Genomic DNA, 14,680 nt, shown 5'->3' on the forward strand with positions numbered 1-14,680 from the left:
CTCAAAAAAAAAAAAAAAAAAAAAAACAGGAAAAGTCTTAGAGAAACCTTGTGTTTATTCAGAATAAAATGAAATAGTTAAAATGTTTTAGTGCCTTTTATTTTCAAATTACATAGTCAGTATCTTCTCTCATACTGATTCTTGTTTGTGTCTTTACCCAAAATAGGAGTACACCTTTGTCATTTAATTAATTGTTTGATAGAATCTTCCAAAATATGGTATCTGGCAGAGGGGGGTGGGAGAGAGGAAGAATAGCACAAGGCTTTGTTGGGTACCTGCTGCTGGTTGTATTTGAGATCCAAATCAACTATTTTGTATGAAATCATAGCTATTTTTTCCTGTAGCTTTTTTTTTGTCTCTGTGCCATTGGTTGCTTGGATCAGGAAATGCCCTATATTTTTGTCTATATTGTCATTTAATTCCTTTTTTCATTGCCTCCTTGACTAGATGGTGAGATACTTGACATGGGGACCTTTACCTCATCAGGTTTTCATTAGTAAAAAAAAAAAAAAAAAAAAAAATAGGGCCGGGCATGGTCGCTCACGCCTGTAATCCCAGCACTTTGGGAGGCCAAGGCGGGTGGATCACGAGGTCAGGAGATCGAGACCATCCTGGCTAACACGGTGAAACCCCATCTCTACTAAAAATACAAAAAAAATCAGCCAGCTGTGGTGGGACACGCCTCTATTCCCAGCTAGTCGGGAGGCTGAGGCAGGAGAATTGCTTGAACCCAGGAGGCGGAGGTTGCAGTGAGTTGAGACCACACCACTGCATTCCAGCCTGGGTAACAGAGCAAGACTCCATCTCAAAAAAAAAGAAAGAAAAAGAAAAAAATGACTTTCCTTTGTTCGAATGGCTCCTGCTTTCCATGCAAGCCTCCCCGATCCCACTTCCAGCTTACTACTCCCATCCTGCTAGGCCATAGTATACTCATTTTACCATATCATGTACTTCAGTGCAAACATTCTCAAAGTCAGACTTACCAGCTAGCTGGTTGGTGAGATTTTATACTATTGTATTTCATTTGACATTAATTTTGTTTATATAGTAGCTGCTGTACTTGCATTTTATTTTCATTGTAATTTAAAATATACGATCAAGGGTATGGAGGAGTTACGTATTTAAATGTATTTTTGCTTCTTAAAAAACAAGAATCTTTATAGTTTATTCTTATTTTGAAAGTGTGACTATCTTAAAGATACAGATTGCACTGTTGAATTTCTAAAGATCTGTACAGTCATTATAAATGTAAATGTAGTTTATGTTTAATTTCTAAGTGTATAATTACTGTATGTAAACAGATAGTGTTGGGCAATCTTCTGAAGGGTACCAACTAGCTGTATAACCAGGTGCACGCTAACTAGTGGAATTAAAATTTTTCCGTGGCAGAGAATGTTGGCCAATTTATTTGGCATCTTAAGAGAGCATATGTTGGATTTCATTCTACAGGAAGGAACTCTAAAAATGCATCTCAGATAATTCTGGTAGAATTGGTTTTTTTTTTTTTTTTTTTTTTTTGAGACAGAGTCTCACTGTGTCACCCAGGCTGGAGTGCAATGGCGTGAACTCAGCTCACTGCAACCTCTGCCTCCTGGGTTCAAGGAATTCTGCCTCAGCCTCCTGAGTAGCTGGGATTACAGGTGTGTGCCACCACTCCTGGCTAATTTTTGTATTTTTAGTAGAGACGGGGTTTCACCGTGTTGGCCAGGCTGGTTTCGAACTCCTGACCTCGTGATCCGCCTGCCTCGGCCTCCCAAAGTGCTGGGATTACAGGCATGAGCCATTGTGCCCGGCTCTGGTAGAATTGTTAAATCTTAAAAAGACTGTAGGTTTTTATCTGTGCTATCTTGGTAATTAAAAAAACCCAAAATTAACATGGTTTTATTAGCTGTTTCTGGGCTAAGTTTGGTGAAAGTCTTTAAAGAAGTTATCAAAACTTTTTTTTAAAATTATTATTATACTTTAAATTCTAGGGTACATGTGCACAATGTGCAGGTTCGTTACATAGGTTTACATGTGCCATGTTGGTTTGCTGTACCCATCAACTCATCATTTACATTAGGTATTTCTCCTAACGCTATCCCTCCCTCAACCCCCCACCCTCCAACAGGCCCCGGTGTGTGATGTTCCCCTCCCTGTGTCCATGTGTTCTCATTGTTCAGCTCCCACTTATGAGTGAGAACATGTGGTGTTTGGTTTTCTGTCCTTGTGATTGTTTGCTGAAAATGCTGGTTTCCAGCTTCATCCTTGTCCCTGTAAAGGACATGAACTCATCCTTTTTTTATGGCTGCATTATATTCCATGATGTATATGTGCCACATTTTCTTTATCCAGTCTATTATTGTTGGTTTAAAGTCTGTTTTATCAGAGACCAGGATTGCAACCCCTGCCTTTTTTGCTTTCCATTTGCTTGGTAGATCTTCCTCCATCCCTTTATTTTGAGCCTATGTTTGTCTTTGCACATGAGATGGGTCTCCTGAATACAGCACACCGATGGGTCTTGACTCTGTCCAATTTGCCAGGCTGTGTCTTTTAGTCTTTTAATTGGGGCATTTAGCCCACTTACATTTAAGGTTAATTTTGTTATGTGTGAATTTTTTTTTTTTTTTTGAGACGGAGTCTCACTCTGTTGCCCAGGCTGGAGTGCAGTGATGCCATCGGCTCACTGCAACTTCCGCCTTCCAGGTTCAAGCGATTCTCCTGCCTCAGCCTCCTGAGTAGCTGGGATTACAGGCACCTGCCACCATACCCAGCTAATTTTTGTATTTTTAGTAGAGACAGGGTTTCACCATGTTGGCCAGGCTGGTCTCAAACTCCTGATCTCAAATGATCCACCTGCCTCAACCTCCCGAAGTGCTGGAATTACAGGCATGAACCACCACACCCAGCCTGTTACGTGTGAATTTGATTCTGTCATTATGATGCTAACTGGTAATTTTGCCCGTTCGTTAATGCAGTTTCTTCATAGTGTCGATGGTCTTTCACCATTTGGCCTGTTTTTGCAGTGGCTGGTACTGGTTGTTCCTTTCCATGTTTAGTGCTTCCTTCAGGAGCTCTTGTAAGGCAGGCCTGGTGGTGACAGAATCTCTCAGCATTTTCTTGTCTTTAAATGATTTTATTTCTCCTTCACTTATGAAGCTTAGTTTGGCTGGATATGAAATTCTGGGTTGAAAATTCTTTAAGAATGTTGAATATTGGCCCCCACTGTCTTCTGGCTTGTAGGGTTTCTGCCGAGAGATCTGCTGTTAGTCTGATGGCCTTCCCTTTGTGGGTAACCCAACCTTTCTCTCTGGCTGCCCTTAACATTTTTTCCTTAATTTCAACCTTGGTGAATCTGACAGTTATATGTCTTGGGGTCGCTCTTCTCGAGGAGTATATTTGTGGTGGTCTGTGTATTTCCTGAATTTGAATGTTGGCCTGCCCTGCTAGGTTGGGTAAGTTCTCCTGGATAATATCCCGAAGAGTGTTTCCTAACTTGGTTCCATTCTCCCTGTCACTTTCAGGTACACCAATCAAACGTAGATTTGGTCTTTTCACATAGTCTCATATTTCTTGGAGGCTTTGTTCGTTTCTTTTCACTCTTTTTTGCTCTAATCTTGTCTTCTCACTTTATTTCATTAATTTGATCTTCAATCACTGATATCCTTTTTTCCGCTTGATCGAATCGGCTATTGAAGCTTGTGTATGCTTCACGCAGTTCTCATACTGTGGTTTTCAGCTCCATCAGGTCATTTAAGCTCTTCTCTACATTGATTAGTTAGCCACTTGTCTAACTTTTTTCAAGGTTTTTAGCTTCCTTGCAATGAGTTAGAACATGCTCCTTTAGCTAGGAGAAGTTTGTTATTACCGATCTTCTGAATCCTACTTCCGTCAACTTGTTGAACTCATTCTCTGTCCAGTTTTATTCCCTTGCTGGCAAGGAGTTGTGTTCCTTTGGAGGAGAAGAGACGTTCTGGTTTTTGGAATTTTCAGCCTTTCTGCTCTGATTTCTCCCCATCTTTGTGGTTTTATCTACCCTTGGTCTTTGATGTTGGTGACATTTGGATGGGGTTTCTGTGTGGATATCCTTTTTGTTGATGTTGATGCTATTCCTTTCTGTTTGTTAGATTTCTTTCTAACGGGCCCCTCAGCTGCAGGTCTGTTGGAGTTTGCTGGAGGTCCACTCCAGACCCTGTTTGTCTGGGTATCACCAGCAGAGGCTGCAGAACAGCAAATATTGCTGCCTGATCCTTCCTCCGGAAGCTTCGTTCCAGCGGGGCACCTGTCTGTATGAGGTGTCTGTCGGCCCCTACTGGGAGGTGTCTCCCAGTGAGGCAATACGGGGGTCAGGGACCCACTTGAGGAGGCAGTTTGTCTGTTATCGGATCTTGAACGCCATGCTGGGAGAACCACCTGCTCTCTTCAGAGCTGTCAGGCAGGGACGTTTAAGTCTGTAGAAGCCTTTTGTTCAGATATGCCCTGCCCCCAGAGGTGGAATCTAGAGAGGCAGCAGGCCTTGCTGAGCTGTGGTGGGCTCCACCCAGTTTGAGCTTCCCTGCCACTTTGTTTACACTGTGAGCATAGAACTGCCTACTCAAGCCTCAGCAATGGCCTACTCAAGCCTCAGCAATGGCGGACGCCCCTCCCCTAGCCAAGCTTCAGTGTCCTAGGTTGATCTCAGACTGCTGCGCTGGCAGCGAGCAAGGCTCCATGGGTGTGGGACTCACTGAGCCAGGCACGGGAGGGAATCTCCTGGTCTGCCAGTTGCAAAGACTGTGGGTAAAGCGTAGTATTTGGGCAGAAGTGTACCATTCCTTCAGGTACAATCACTCATGGCTTCCCTTGGCTAGGAAAGGGAAATCCCCCAACCCCTTGCGCTTCCTGGGTGAGGTGACGCCCTGCCCTACTTTGGCTCGCCCTCCATGGGCTGCACCGACTGTCCAACCAGTCCCAATAAGATGAACCCGGTATCTCAGTTGGAGATGGAGAAGTCACTCATCTTCTGCATTGATCTCGCTGGGAGCTGCAGACTAGAGCTGTTCCTATTCGGCCATCTTGGAAGCGATCTCCGCCTAAACTATCAAAACTGTTAATTTAAATTTCTGTTTTGAAATTTATATTTGGCTGTTTGACAAAGATTCTGATTTTGAAATTCTATTTTTTTTTTTTTTTAATATCACACATCACAGAGTAGAGGGAAGCCTCTTTTGGAGGTTTAGCCAAATGTTCCTGAATAGCAGGTTTAAGTGTTCTCTCCTTAGTCTTGCAGCTCAGTGCCATCATTGGTAAGTGGCCATCCCCATTCTTGGCTTAGGTATAGTGACCACCTTTGTTTAATATTCTGTCAAAATTTATCAAACACTAAATGCCACACAGTAGTCTAGGCACTGAGGATACAGAACATTAAGGGTCACAGACAACAAATAGTAGACATATATGTTATCAAGGTAATTTTAGGTAGTAATAAGTTCTGCAAAAGAAAGAAATAGGCTATGAAAATGGGAACTGGGATAGGTAGGATACTTTATTTAGATTGGGCTGGAAGGGTGTATCTAAGGAAGAGAGATCTTTCTTTTTTTTTTTTAGAGATAAGGTCTCGCTCTGTCACCCAGGCCAGGGTGCAGTGGCGTGATCATAGCTCACTGCAGCCTCAAACTTCCGAGCTTAAGCATTCCTCCCACCTTGGCCTCCCAAAGTGCTGGGATTACAGGTGTGAGCTACTGTGCCGGCAGGGCCATTTGAAAAATGGAAAGGAGCCAGCCATTGGGAGAGCTAGGAAGAGCTTTTAACCAAAGTGCAGAGTGTCAAAGCAGAAGGCTAGTGGGGCTGGAGGGTGGTGAGAGTGTGACGTGAGGTTGGAGTGGCAGGCAGGGGTCAGTGACCTTGTGGGGAACGATAACATTCAGGTCTTATTCCAAGTGCAATAGCAATGACACAGTTCCATTCCTGTCATAAGTCAGTTACTCTGGCTGGAGAATGGTTTGAAGGGGGAAGGGTGCAGAATAGAAGCAGGTACCCCAGTTAGGAGGCTCCTAGGCCAGGTGAGAGATGAAATGATGTCATGGTCTGAGTGGGATTATATTTTGGAGGGGAGCCCAGAATACCTGTTGATGGAGTAGGTGTGAGAGTGAGAGAAATGGATTAATCAAGGTTGTCTCCTTTTTGATTTTAGGAACTGGATGGATTTTGTGAGATAGAGATGCCTTGTGGGAGGAGCAGGTTTAGTGAGAGGTGTTTGATAGAGCTCTGAGTGCAGGTGTTGAGTGTATAGTCTGGAGGTGAGGGGAGAGGCCTGGGCTGGGAAGAAGTTGGGAGTTGTAATAGCAGCGTCATTTAGAGCCATAGGATCGGATGAGCCCACTCCAGGAGAATGAGTGTGGATAGGCATAGAAGAGGACTCAGAACCAAGGCTGGCACATGCCGGTGTTCAGAGGCTGCCAGAGATGACAGAAACAGACACTGAGTTTGAACATTTAGGGAGGGCAGAGGAAACATGGAGAGCCAAGCGGAAGGTGTTGCAGGAAGGTGGTTGTGGTCACTGTTACTGAAGGATACTGAAGGGTCAGTGGAATGAGGACAGGGCAGCAGCCATGAAATGGAACATGGTGTAGGGAGGCGCTTGGCTCCAGAGACACACTGTCTGCCTACATCATTCAACAGGTTTGTAATTGTCCTAGTCCATTTGTGCTACTATAACAGAATACCTTAGACTGAGTAATTTTTAAGCAACAGATTTATTGCGCACAGTTCTAGAGGCTGGGAAATCCAAGATCAAAGCACCAGCAGATTCAGTGTCTGGCAAGGGCTTGCTCTCTGTTCCCAAGATGGCACCTTGTTGCCGTGTCCTTACTTGGCAGCAGGAGAAGAAGGGCAAAAACGGACTAGCCAGCCTCAAACCCTTTTATAATGGCACTGTTCCCATCCATGAGGGCATAGCCCTCTTGGCCTAATCACCTCCCAAAGGCCCCTCTTAATTGCTATCACTTTTGATGTTAATTTCCAGCATATGAATTTAGGAGGGACATATACATTCAAATCATGGCAGTGATCTAGGCCAAGTTATGGAACCTCTTTAAGTTCCAGTTTCTTCTGTAAAATGGATGTTAAAGACGGTGCCTGTTGTTGTAAGGATTAAGTGAGTCTATACGTGTGAGGATTAAGTGAGTCTATACGTGAAGCACACTTAGAATAGTATCTGGCCCAGAATAAATTGTAGCTATTCGCCGTTACTGTCACAGTGGCATCCGATGACCCCCAGCTCAATAAAAGTAGAATAGAGAGAGGATTCCCCATCTCTGGATTTACCTGATGCCTCCCTTGCGCTTTCTTTCCTTCTCCATAGACACATAGCAGGTGGGACTGGTCCCAAGGTTTGGATTCTTGGTATAGGAAGCAAGTGGTTCCCACTTGAGGCATTTTGCCTGGATTCTGTTTTGGAAATGTTCATGTTTGGTTGGTCCTGAAGTCTTGTATAAATCCTACTTTGACATGTAATCTTTCTTTTTGATTGTAGTAGTAGAAAAAATTAACCATAGTATAGTGAAAAAAGCACAGGTTTTATAGTCAAACAAACTTGGATTGTTTCTCAGCTCTGCCATTTATTAGCCATGTATCTTTGGGCAAGTTACCCAAGTTATCTCCTGTGTTAGTTAGGGTTCTCTAGAGAAACAGAACTAACTAATAGGATAGGTACAGATAGATGAGAGGGGATTTAGGAGGCTGAGAAGTCTCACCATCTGCCCTCCACATGCTGGAGAACTAGGGAAGCTGGTGGCGTAGCTCAGTCCAAGTCTGAAGGCCTGAGAACCTGGGGGCCGCTGGTGCAAGTCCTGCAGTCTAACGGCTGGAGAATCTAGAGCTGTGATGTCCAAAGACAGGAGAAGATGGATATCTCGGCTCCAGGAGGGAGGGATGGGGCAGGAGGGGTGGGGGATGGGGGTGTGCGGAGGAGAGGGAGGGAGAGAGAGAAAGACGGAGAAAGACAGGATTTGCTTTTTTGCTTTTCTTCTGCATTTTTTTTTCCTAGTTCTTTTCAGGCCTTCAACCTATTGGATGGTGCCCCCCCCCCCCCCCCCCCCACCCCGCCCATATTGGGTGAGAATGGATCTTCCTTACTCAGTCTACTGATTCAAATGCCAGTCTCTTCCCAAAACACCCTCACAGCCATGCCCAGGAGTAATGTTTTAACAGCTGTCTGGGTATCTCTTAACCCAGTCAAGTTGAAACCTTAAACCAACCATTGCACCTCCTCTTTAACTACTTATTAAGTTGAAATGATAACATGCTAAAATTTCGCACCTTTCAAAATTGTCTGTAGGCTAGGCTGTTTTATGTTAAGGCCTTCTCATGGTTTATGGCACAGGGTAGGTCGCCCATGAATGATAGCTATTTCTGATAATCTTTGAGCTCTTCTGAATGCAGATCCTTTAAAAATATTTATATATTTATTTTCTATTTTCATTGTTAAAACTGTTACATTAAATCCAACAAAAATATTTCTAACGAATTTTAGTGCTGCAAGGGTTTTAGGACTTCAGATGCCCTTGATGTTCTGGAGAACTCTTTTGCCTTAAATAATGTTCCTGTTCCCTTCTTCTTAAGATTTGTCTGTTACCATTGTCTCTGTGTTATGAGGATCTCTTCTTCTGGGAGCTGATTGAGTGGAGGCAGTTGTGGTAGTTCTTAGCCTTCAGCAGGAATTGTAAGAGGTCATTTGCTTCCCAGAAGAATTGTTATTCCACTGGAAATCAGCAGGAATATAAGAATGTAAGAAGAAATCAGATTTTTTTTTTTTTTTTGAGACGGAGTTTTGCTTAGTCGCCCAGGCTGGAGTGCAATAGTGCGATCTTGGCTCACTGCAACCTCTGCCTCCTGGGTTCAAGCGATTCTCCCGCCTCAGCATCCCGAGTAGCCGGGATTACAGGCACCCGCCATCATGCCTGGCTAAGAAATCAGATTTTAAAAGAAGATAGGAATTTGTTTTTATGAGTCAGAGTGCTACCTGTTTTGTTCTGGTTTAAGATCACATTACCTTATTTCTACTTAGTATTGCCTTTTTTTTTGGATTTGTATTACTTTTTGGTTAGAATTCAGTAGTACTAAAGGAAGGGCCCTTTTGTGATCCTTGCTCAATGCCCAGTGCGTAGTGGGCACTCCATAGATGTTAGCTGAAAGACAGAAAATAATGAGCTGGAGGATGGTAGTGTAGGCATGCCCTAGTCATTAACTTTTCTGGTCATCTTTGATCTGAGTGTGCTGTTGTGTATGTGAAAGAAAATAACACAAACGTCTTTAAAACTTTTGAGAGTCTGTTCTAAATAGCTGTCTCGAATGCCTTATCTTTTTGTTCTTTTTTCAGATTATTAGACTATTGTTGATTTTATAGAATTTTCATATAAGTACATTTTAAAAATGGAAATAATTAAAAATATTGTTGCAAAAGGGTTTTCTAAAAAAATAAGAATTAAGGTAGTAAAAGAGCACCCAAGAATGTAGGAGATAGAAGATAAAAGCCAAATACATAGGACTCTGCTTCCCACTTTCTCTGCAAGCTTTATTTGGGTAGATATAACCTGATTGGGTAAGGCTCTAAATAAAAATAGTATTTCAAGCCCAGTGGAAATCTTTTACTCTTGGAAAAATACAGTGTATATATTTTAAAAACTTTTAACAATATAATTTATCAATAAATTTTATTTCCTACAGGTATAATGTGAATACAGATTTTTATTGGTTTTAAAAGTTTATATTAAATTGACAGTCCTATGAGGGAAGGATATAGCTCGGTATTTCTCAAAGTATATCATTTATAAAGACCTACATAAATAGCTTACAGTAATTGTGCCGTAATTATTTAGAAATTGTGTTACTAAATGTGTTTTAAATTCATGCATCAGATATCACATCCTGTCTTGTTCAGGGGCCTCAAGGAAATTATCAAACACAATGCAGTCATCTTATTTAAAAGGCATTTACATTGTAAATAGACCGGAAGCAAGTAACCTAGCAAGATATCTGCCTAGTGTCCAGCAGCCTTGCAGGAGTTAAAAGCAAAATTTATCAGACATCAATAGTTTATTGAAGAAATAGTCCTTTTTGCTTCATAATTTGCAGAAGGCTGCAACTGTCAGTCATGATGTACTGCCTCTTGAAATTAGTCAATAGAGCAAACAGCAAGAATTGCTGTGGGCAGAAAATAAGCACTGTAATCATGACATAACTGGGGTCAGTGATTTATGGATTTCAATATAGTAGTAGCTGCATATGATTGAAAATTTACTAGGTCACTAGTGCACCAAAAATTTTATTCACAGCCTCCAGGCATCTTTTGAAATGTGCAACAAAATAAAAACCTCTGAACCTGTTTTGACACTGCAAACTCAGTGGATGACATGCCAGCCCAGTGAGTCTCATTTAAATGTAAATGTGTCATAAACTTTTGTACCATGCTCTTTAAAAAATGCCAGCTACTTGAAGGGATAATGCATGTGAAACTGATTTACATATTAAAGTAGTGAAAAAGGACCTTGTAATAACCAAGTTTGAATTCTTTTATTTTAAAGTTGGAAGCTGAAGGTGTTCCTGAAGTATCTGAAAAATATGAAATTAGCTCTGTTCCCACTTTTCTGTTTTTCAAGGTAAGGATAAAGGTGGTACAAGAGATTATCCATTTGTAGGGTGCCATGGGGCTACCTATTTTGTTTCTTTACCCTCTCTCTAATCCCCAAATATTAGGTGTTTGGCTGTTTCTGGCCCTCCACCTTTCTTCTGATAGTCTCATTTTTGCACCGATGCTGAGAAAGAAGACCATGCCAGCTGCTTGCCAACATCTTAGAAAAGTGGCATGGACTGTGTAGGGCCAGCAGCCAGAATCAGAGCTTCTTGATCAAAATTCAGATATGTGGCTGTGGAACCCCAGTGTTCCCTGAGTTGGTTAAATTGGTTGTTTAGAGCATGTGCCTGGACATAATGGAACCTCTGGCTGGTTCTGGTTTGATGAATGACTTTTAGGAAGCAGGTGCACACCTGTGCTTCCAGGCACCCATGGGTGTCATCGTAGTTTCCCAAATACCTCATGTATGCTTAGTAATAGATTCATTCCAGCCAATGTGGGGGCAGTCTTTTTTGTATTATGTTAGATTGACCTGATTTGACTTTGAGATGTTGCAGTGTTTTCTCAGTGTGTTTCTGAGAAAAGAAAAAAATTATGTATTTCTAAAATTGAGATGCAGTGCAGGCAATTGGCAATGAGGGTTTCTTTTTTTACATCTCCAGTAATACTGTTGTCCCCTTTAAAAATCTGCTATAACAATGTCATTATTATGGAATGCTGCATGTATTCTAAATAACTTTTTAAACTTTAGAATTCTCAGAAAATCGACCGATTAGATGGTGCACATGCCCCAGAGTTGACCAAAAAAGTTCAGCGACATGCATCTAGTGGCTCCTTCCCACCCAGCGCTAATGAACATCTTAAAGAAGATCTCAACCTTCGCTTGAAGAAATTGACTCATGCTGCCCCCTGCATGCTGTTTATGAAAGGAACTCCTCAAGAACCACGCTGTGGTAAGAAGCTGCCTTTAAGATAATATAAACAAAATGGGTGCTTTCCCAGAATGGGGTATGGTTGAGATGGGCATCCTGTTTCCAAGGATGCTATACCATACATCTTATACTTGTGTTCACATACTTTTAGAAAATCAAAAAGGTTGTAATTCCCAATGACACTATATAAGAATTAGTTTGCATTATGGACTCAGCATGTTGGAACCAAAAGGGGTCTCAGAACTCATCTAATTCAGATTTTTGTTTTATACTGAAGTCCTCAGACTCAAAGATAGAGGTGACTTGCCCAAGGTCACCTGGTAAGCAGAGTTAAGATTAGGTTCCAACTACCATATTGCTGTCTCTTTTGCCTGTTTAGCTACTTTTGCTGTTAACAGTTATTTTTTCTTTCTTGGCAGCCTCCTGTTTTTCACCTAGTTCAGATTCAGCAATTAAAAAATTTGCGGAATTTTTTAGTGTTTTTGTGTCCACCCTGTGTGCTTTTGCCTCCCCTGTGTCATCACTGTCTAATGATTCTCTTCCTGCATTGCTGTCATTTCCAGTTTATAGCTGCTGGTAATGGAAAGATTCCAAATTCTTGGCTTGTAGTCACTCTTATTTTCTGTACACATGGATGCTTATAATTTTGTCCTTAAGTAAGTTTTAGAGTTATTTGACCCCTCTGGTAGTGGGTTTATGTTATTTTCTTTTTACTGTGCCTAGTACAACATTAGTATGCTGCATAATTGAGCATTTAATGCCATTTGATGATGCTGTTGAGACTCTAAGAGTATTTGTATCAACTACACAGGAGGGACTTTATTAAGATAGGGGCAGTAACATTGAGTATGCTCTTGATATGATTACAGCATGTCCAGAGTGACTTTATAAAGATAGCCAAGCTTCTAGTGTGAATTTGATTCTAAATTCTTCCCTGTAGGGTTATTAAATTACATATTAGCTTATGATAATGTCTAGTTTTAAAAATAAAGTTTCATGATGAATTCTTATTTTTTCGAGATGGAATTTCGCTCTTGTTGCCCAGGTTGGAGTGCAATGGCACGATCTCAGTGCACCAGAACCTCTGTCTACTAGGGGTCAAGCGATTCTCCTGTCTCAGCCTCCCGAGTAGCTGGGATTACAGGTGTCTACCACCATGCCCGGCTAAATTTTTTGTATTTTTAGTAGAGACAGGGTTTGTCCATGTTGGTCAGACTGGTGTCAAACTCCTGACCTCAGGTGATCCTCCTGCCTTGGCCTCCCAAAGTGCTGCTGGGGTTATAGGTGTGAGCCACCGTGAATTCTGTCTTAAAAGTATCTCTTAGTTCTGCCTAAAAAATTTCCCTGCCAGTATTTATGTGTCAGATAATGCCTGCTATTTGTGTATTGCAAAGCTAACTTAGTCTGTACTAAACTAAAGGTAGCAACAGATAGTCTCTGTTGCGTTTGTTATTTTGTTTTTAACGGGGGTTGCAGATGGTTCACATTCACCTTCTTCCATGAAACATGAAAATTATTTCTTGTACTTTGTGTGGTAGCCACTAAATGGGAACTTACCACTTCAGTCGAATGGATTGTATTCAGCACCTTCATTCAGATCTCAGGTACAGTAGAACTGGCTGTGAAATGTGGGTGAAGCACACCTACAGTGAAATCTCTACAGTATTCTCTCCTTTGGGGTTGAACAGTAGCAGTCTCAGTCTTTTCTGAATGATAAACCTAATGAAAAGGCAGGTGGCAACACTGAAGCTTGGGGAAGGAGTGCTCAGAGGAGAAGGATGTCCTGGGAAGTGTGCTGCACTGGGTGTCATGCCAGGCGAGCCTCAGGCCCACCCCTGCGGCCTTAGCAACTTTGGGGACAAGTCAGGTACCCTCCTTGTGCCTTTAATTCCTTCTAGTGCTGTTGGGAACAAGATTGGCTGTTGGAGCCAATCTTGGAGGGCCTTTTCAGTGTAGATATTGTATGATTATTCAAGTAAATTAGAGAGAAACTTAGACATTTTAATTTTTCTGCTTACCTTTTACTTTATTAAACTGAATTTAAAATATACTGCTAGCATTTTTATATTTATATTAAACTTATTTAAATTATGTTTATTATAATGGAGTGAGATTTGGAAGACTGTACAAATAATAGAATAAAAAAGAAGCTTTGAAATATTTCAGGGCTGAGCGTGGTGGCTCATGCCTGTAATCCCAGCACTTTGGGAGGCTGAGGTGGGCGGATCGCTTGAGGTCAGGAGTTCGAGACCAGCCTGGCCAACATGGCGAAACCCCGTCTCTACTAAAAATACAAAAATTAGCTGGGCATGGTGGAGTCCTGTAATTCCAGCCACTTGGGAGGCTGAGGCAGGAGAATTGCTTGAACCTGGGAGGCAGAGGTTGCAGCGAGCCGAGATCGAGCCACTGCACTCCAGTATGGGTGACAGAGTGAAACTCTGTCTCAAAACAAAACAAAACACATTTCAGAGCCATCTGAAAACATAGTATTATAGATATTTAATTAATAAAAGACAATAAATATTTTGAGATACATATGATTGAACGGTTACAGTTTCTTCTTTTAAAGTACTTCTATGTAATTTTTATAACTACATTTTCAGTGGGTTTTTCTGTTTCCTGATATTTTCTGTTACGTGTCTTTCTGTCATATATAGTAAATAGATCATTTAAGAATGTTGCTGTTCTTTAATAAAATACTTAGGATTAATTGGAAAATATTTTTAAACTGTTTTCTTATGGGAACATAAGTCACCTCGACCCTCTGCTGTTCCTTTCTGAGCCTGGTTAGTGGAGCATTGTTTTTGCTCTTCTTCTGGCATTTTAGAGAAGGGTGTAGGCAAAGCTCCCTTTATAAAAGCACTGGCCATCTCATCTTGTGAACACGCACGTGGCTGCTCTTTCCTTATTTTGCACCAAATTAGCTTTGAAAGTGCTATCTCTGCTAACACCACTGAACTCCCACTGCGGAGTATTTTGATGTTTGTTTTTTGATTAGTTTGTCCCCACCTTGCTTTCTGCTAATCAGAAAAACATGAATGAATAACATTTAAATTTTATATCTAGAAAACCTTGAAAGCCATTTTTAGGGTCTCTCCTGGAGCCCCACTGGACTCAGCCTAACCCCTGCACAGGTCACGTCTCCATCTTCTTATCC

General features: G+C 41.6%; 1 protein-coding gene across 5 annotated transcripts in view; it reads left to right on the forward strand.

Annotated features, from left to right (window-relative positions):
* The window catches only part of GLRX3 (glutaredoxin 3), a 51,069-nt gene that overhangs the window by 15,473 nt on the left and 20,916 nt on the right, over positions 1 to 14,680 (forward strand). For 4 of the 5 annotated variants that reach the window (XM_055354100.2, XM_004050282.4, XM_055354099.2 and 1 more), the window contains exons 3-4: positions 10,542 to 10,616; positions 11,343 to 11,544. In XM_055354100.2, the coding sequence (XP_055210075.1) occupies positions 10,542 to 10,616; positions 11,343 to 11,544 (277 nt within the window). Of the gene's footprint in view, positions 1 to 10,292; positions 10,382 to 10,541; positions 10,617 to 11,342; positions 11,545 to 14,680 lie in introns of all 5 variants that reach the window. The other variant, XM_055354103.2, reaches the window with a different exon arrangement.

This window comes from Gorilla gorilla, chromosome 8, assembly GCF_029281585.2.
Source record: "Gorilla gorilla gorilla isolate KB3781 chromosome 8, NHGRI_mGorGor1-v2.1_pri, whole genome shotgun sequence".
NCBI lineage: Eukaryota > Metazoa > Chordata > Mammalia > Primates > Hominidae > Gorilla > Gorilla gorilla.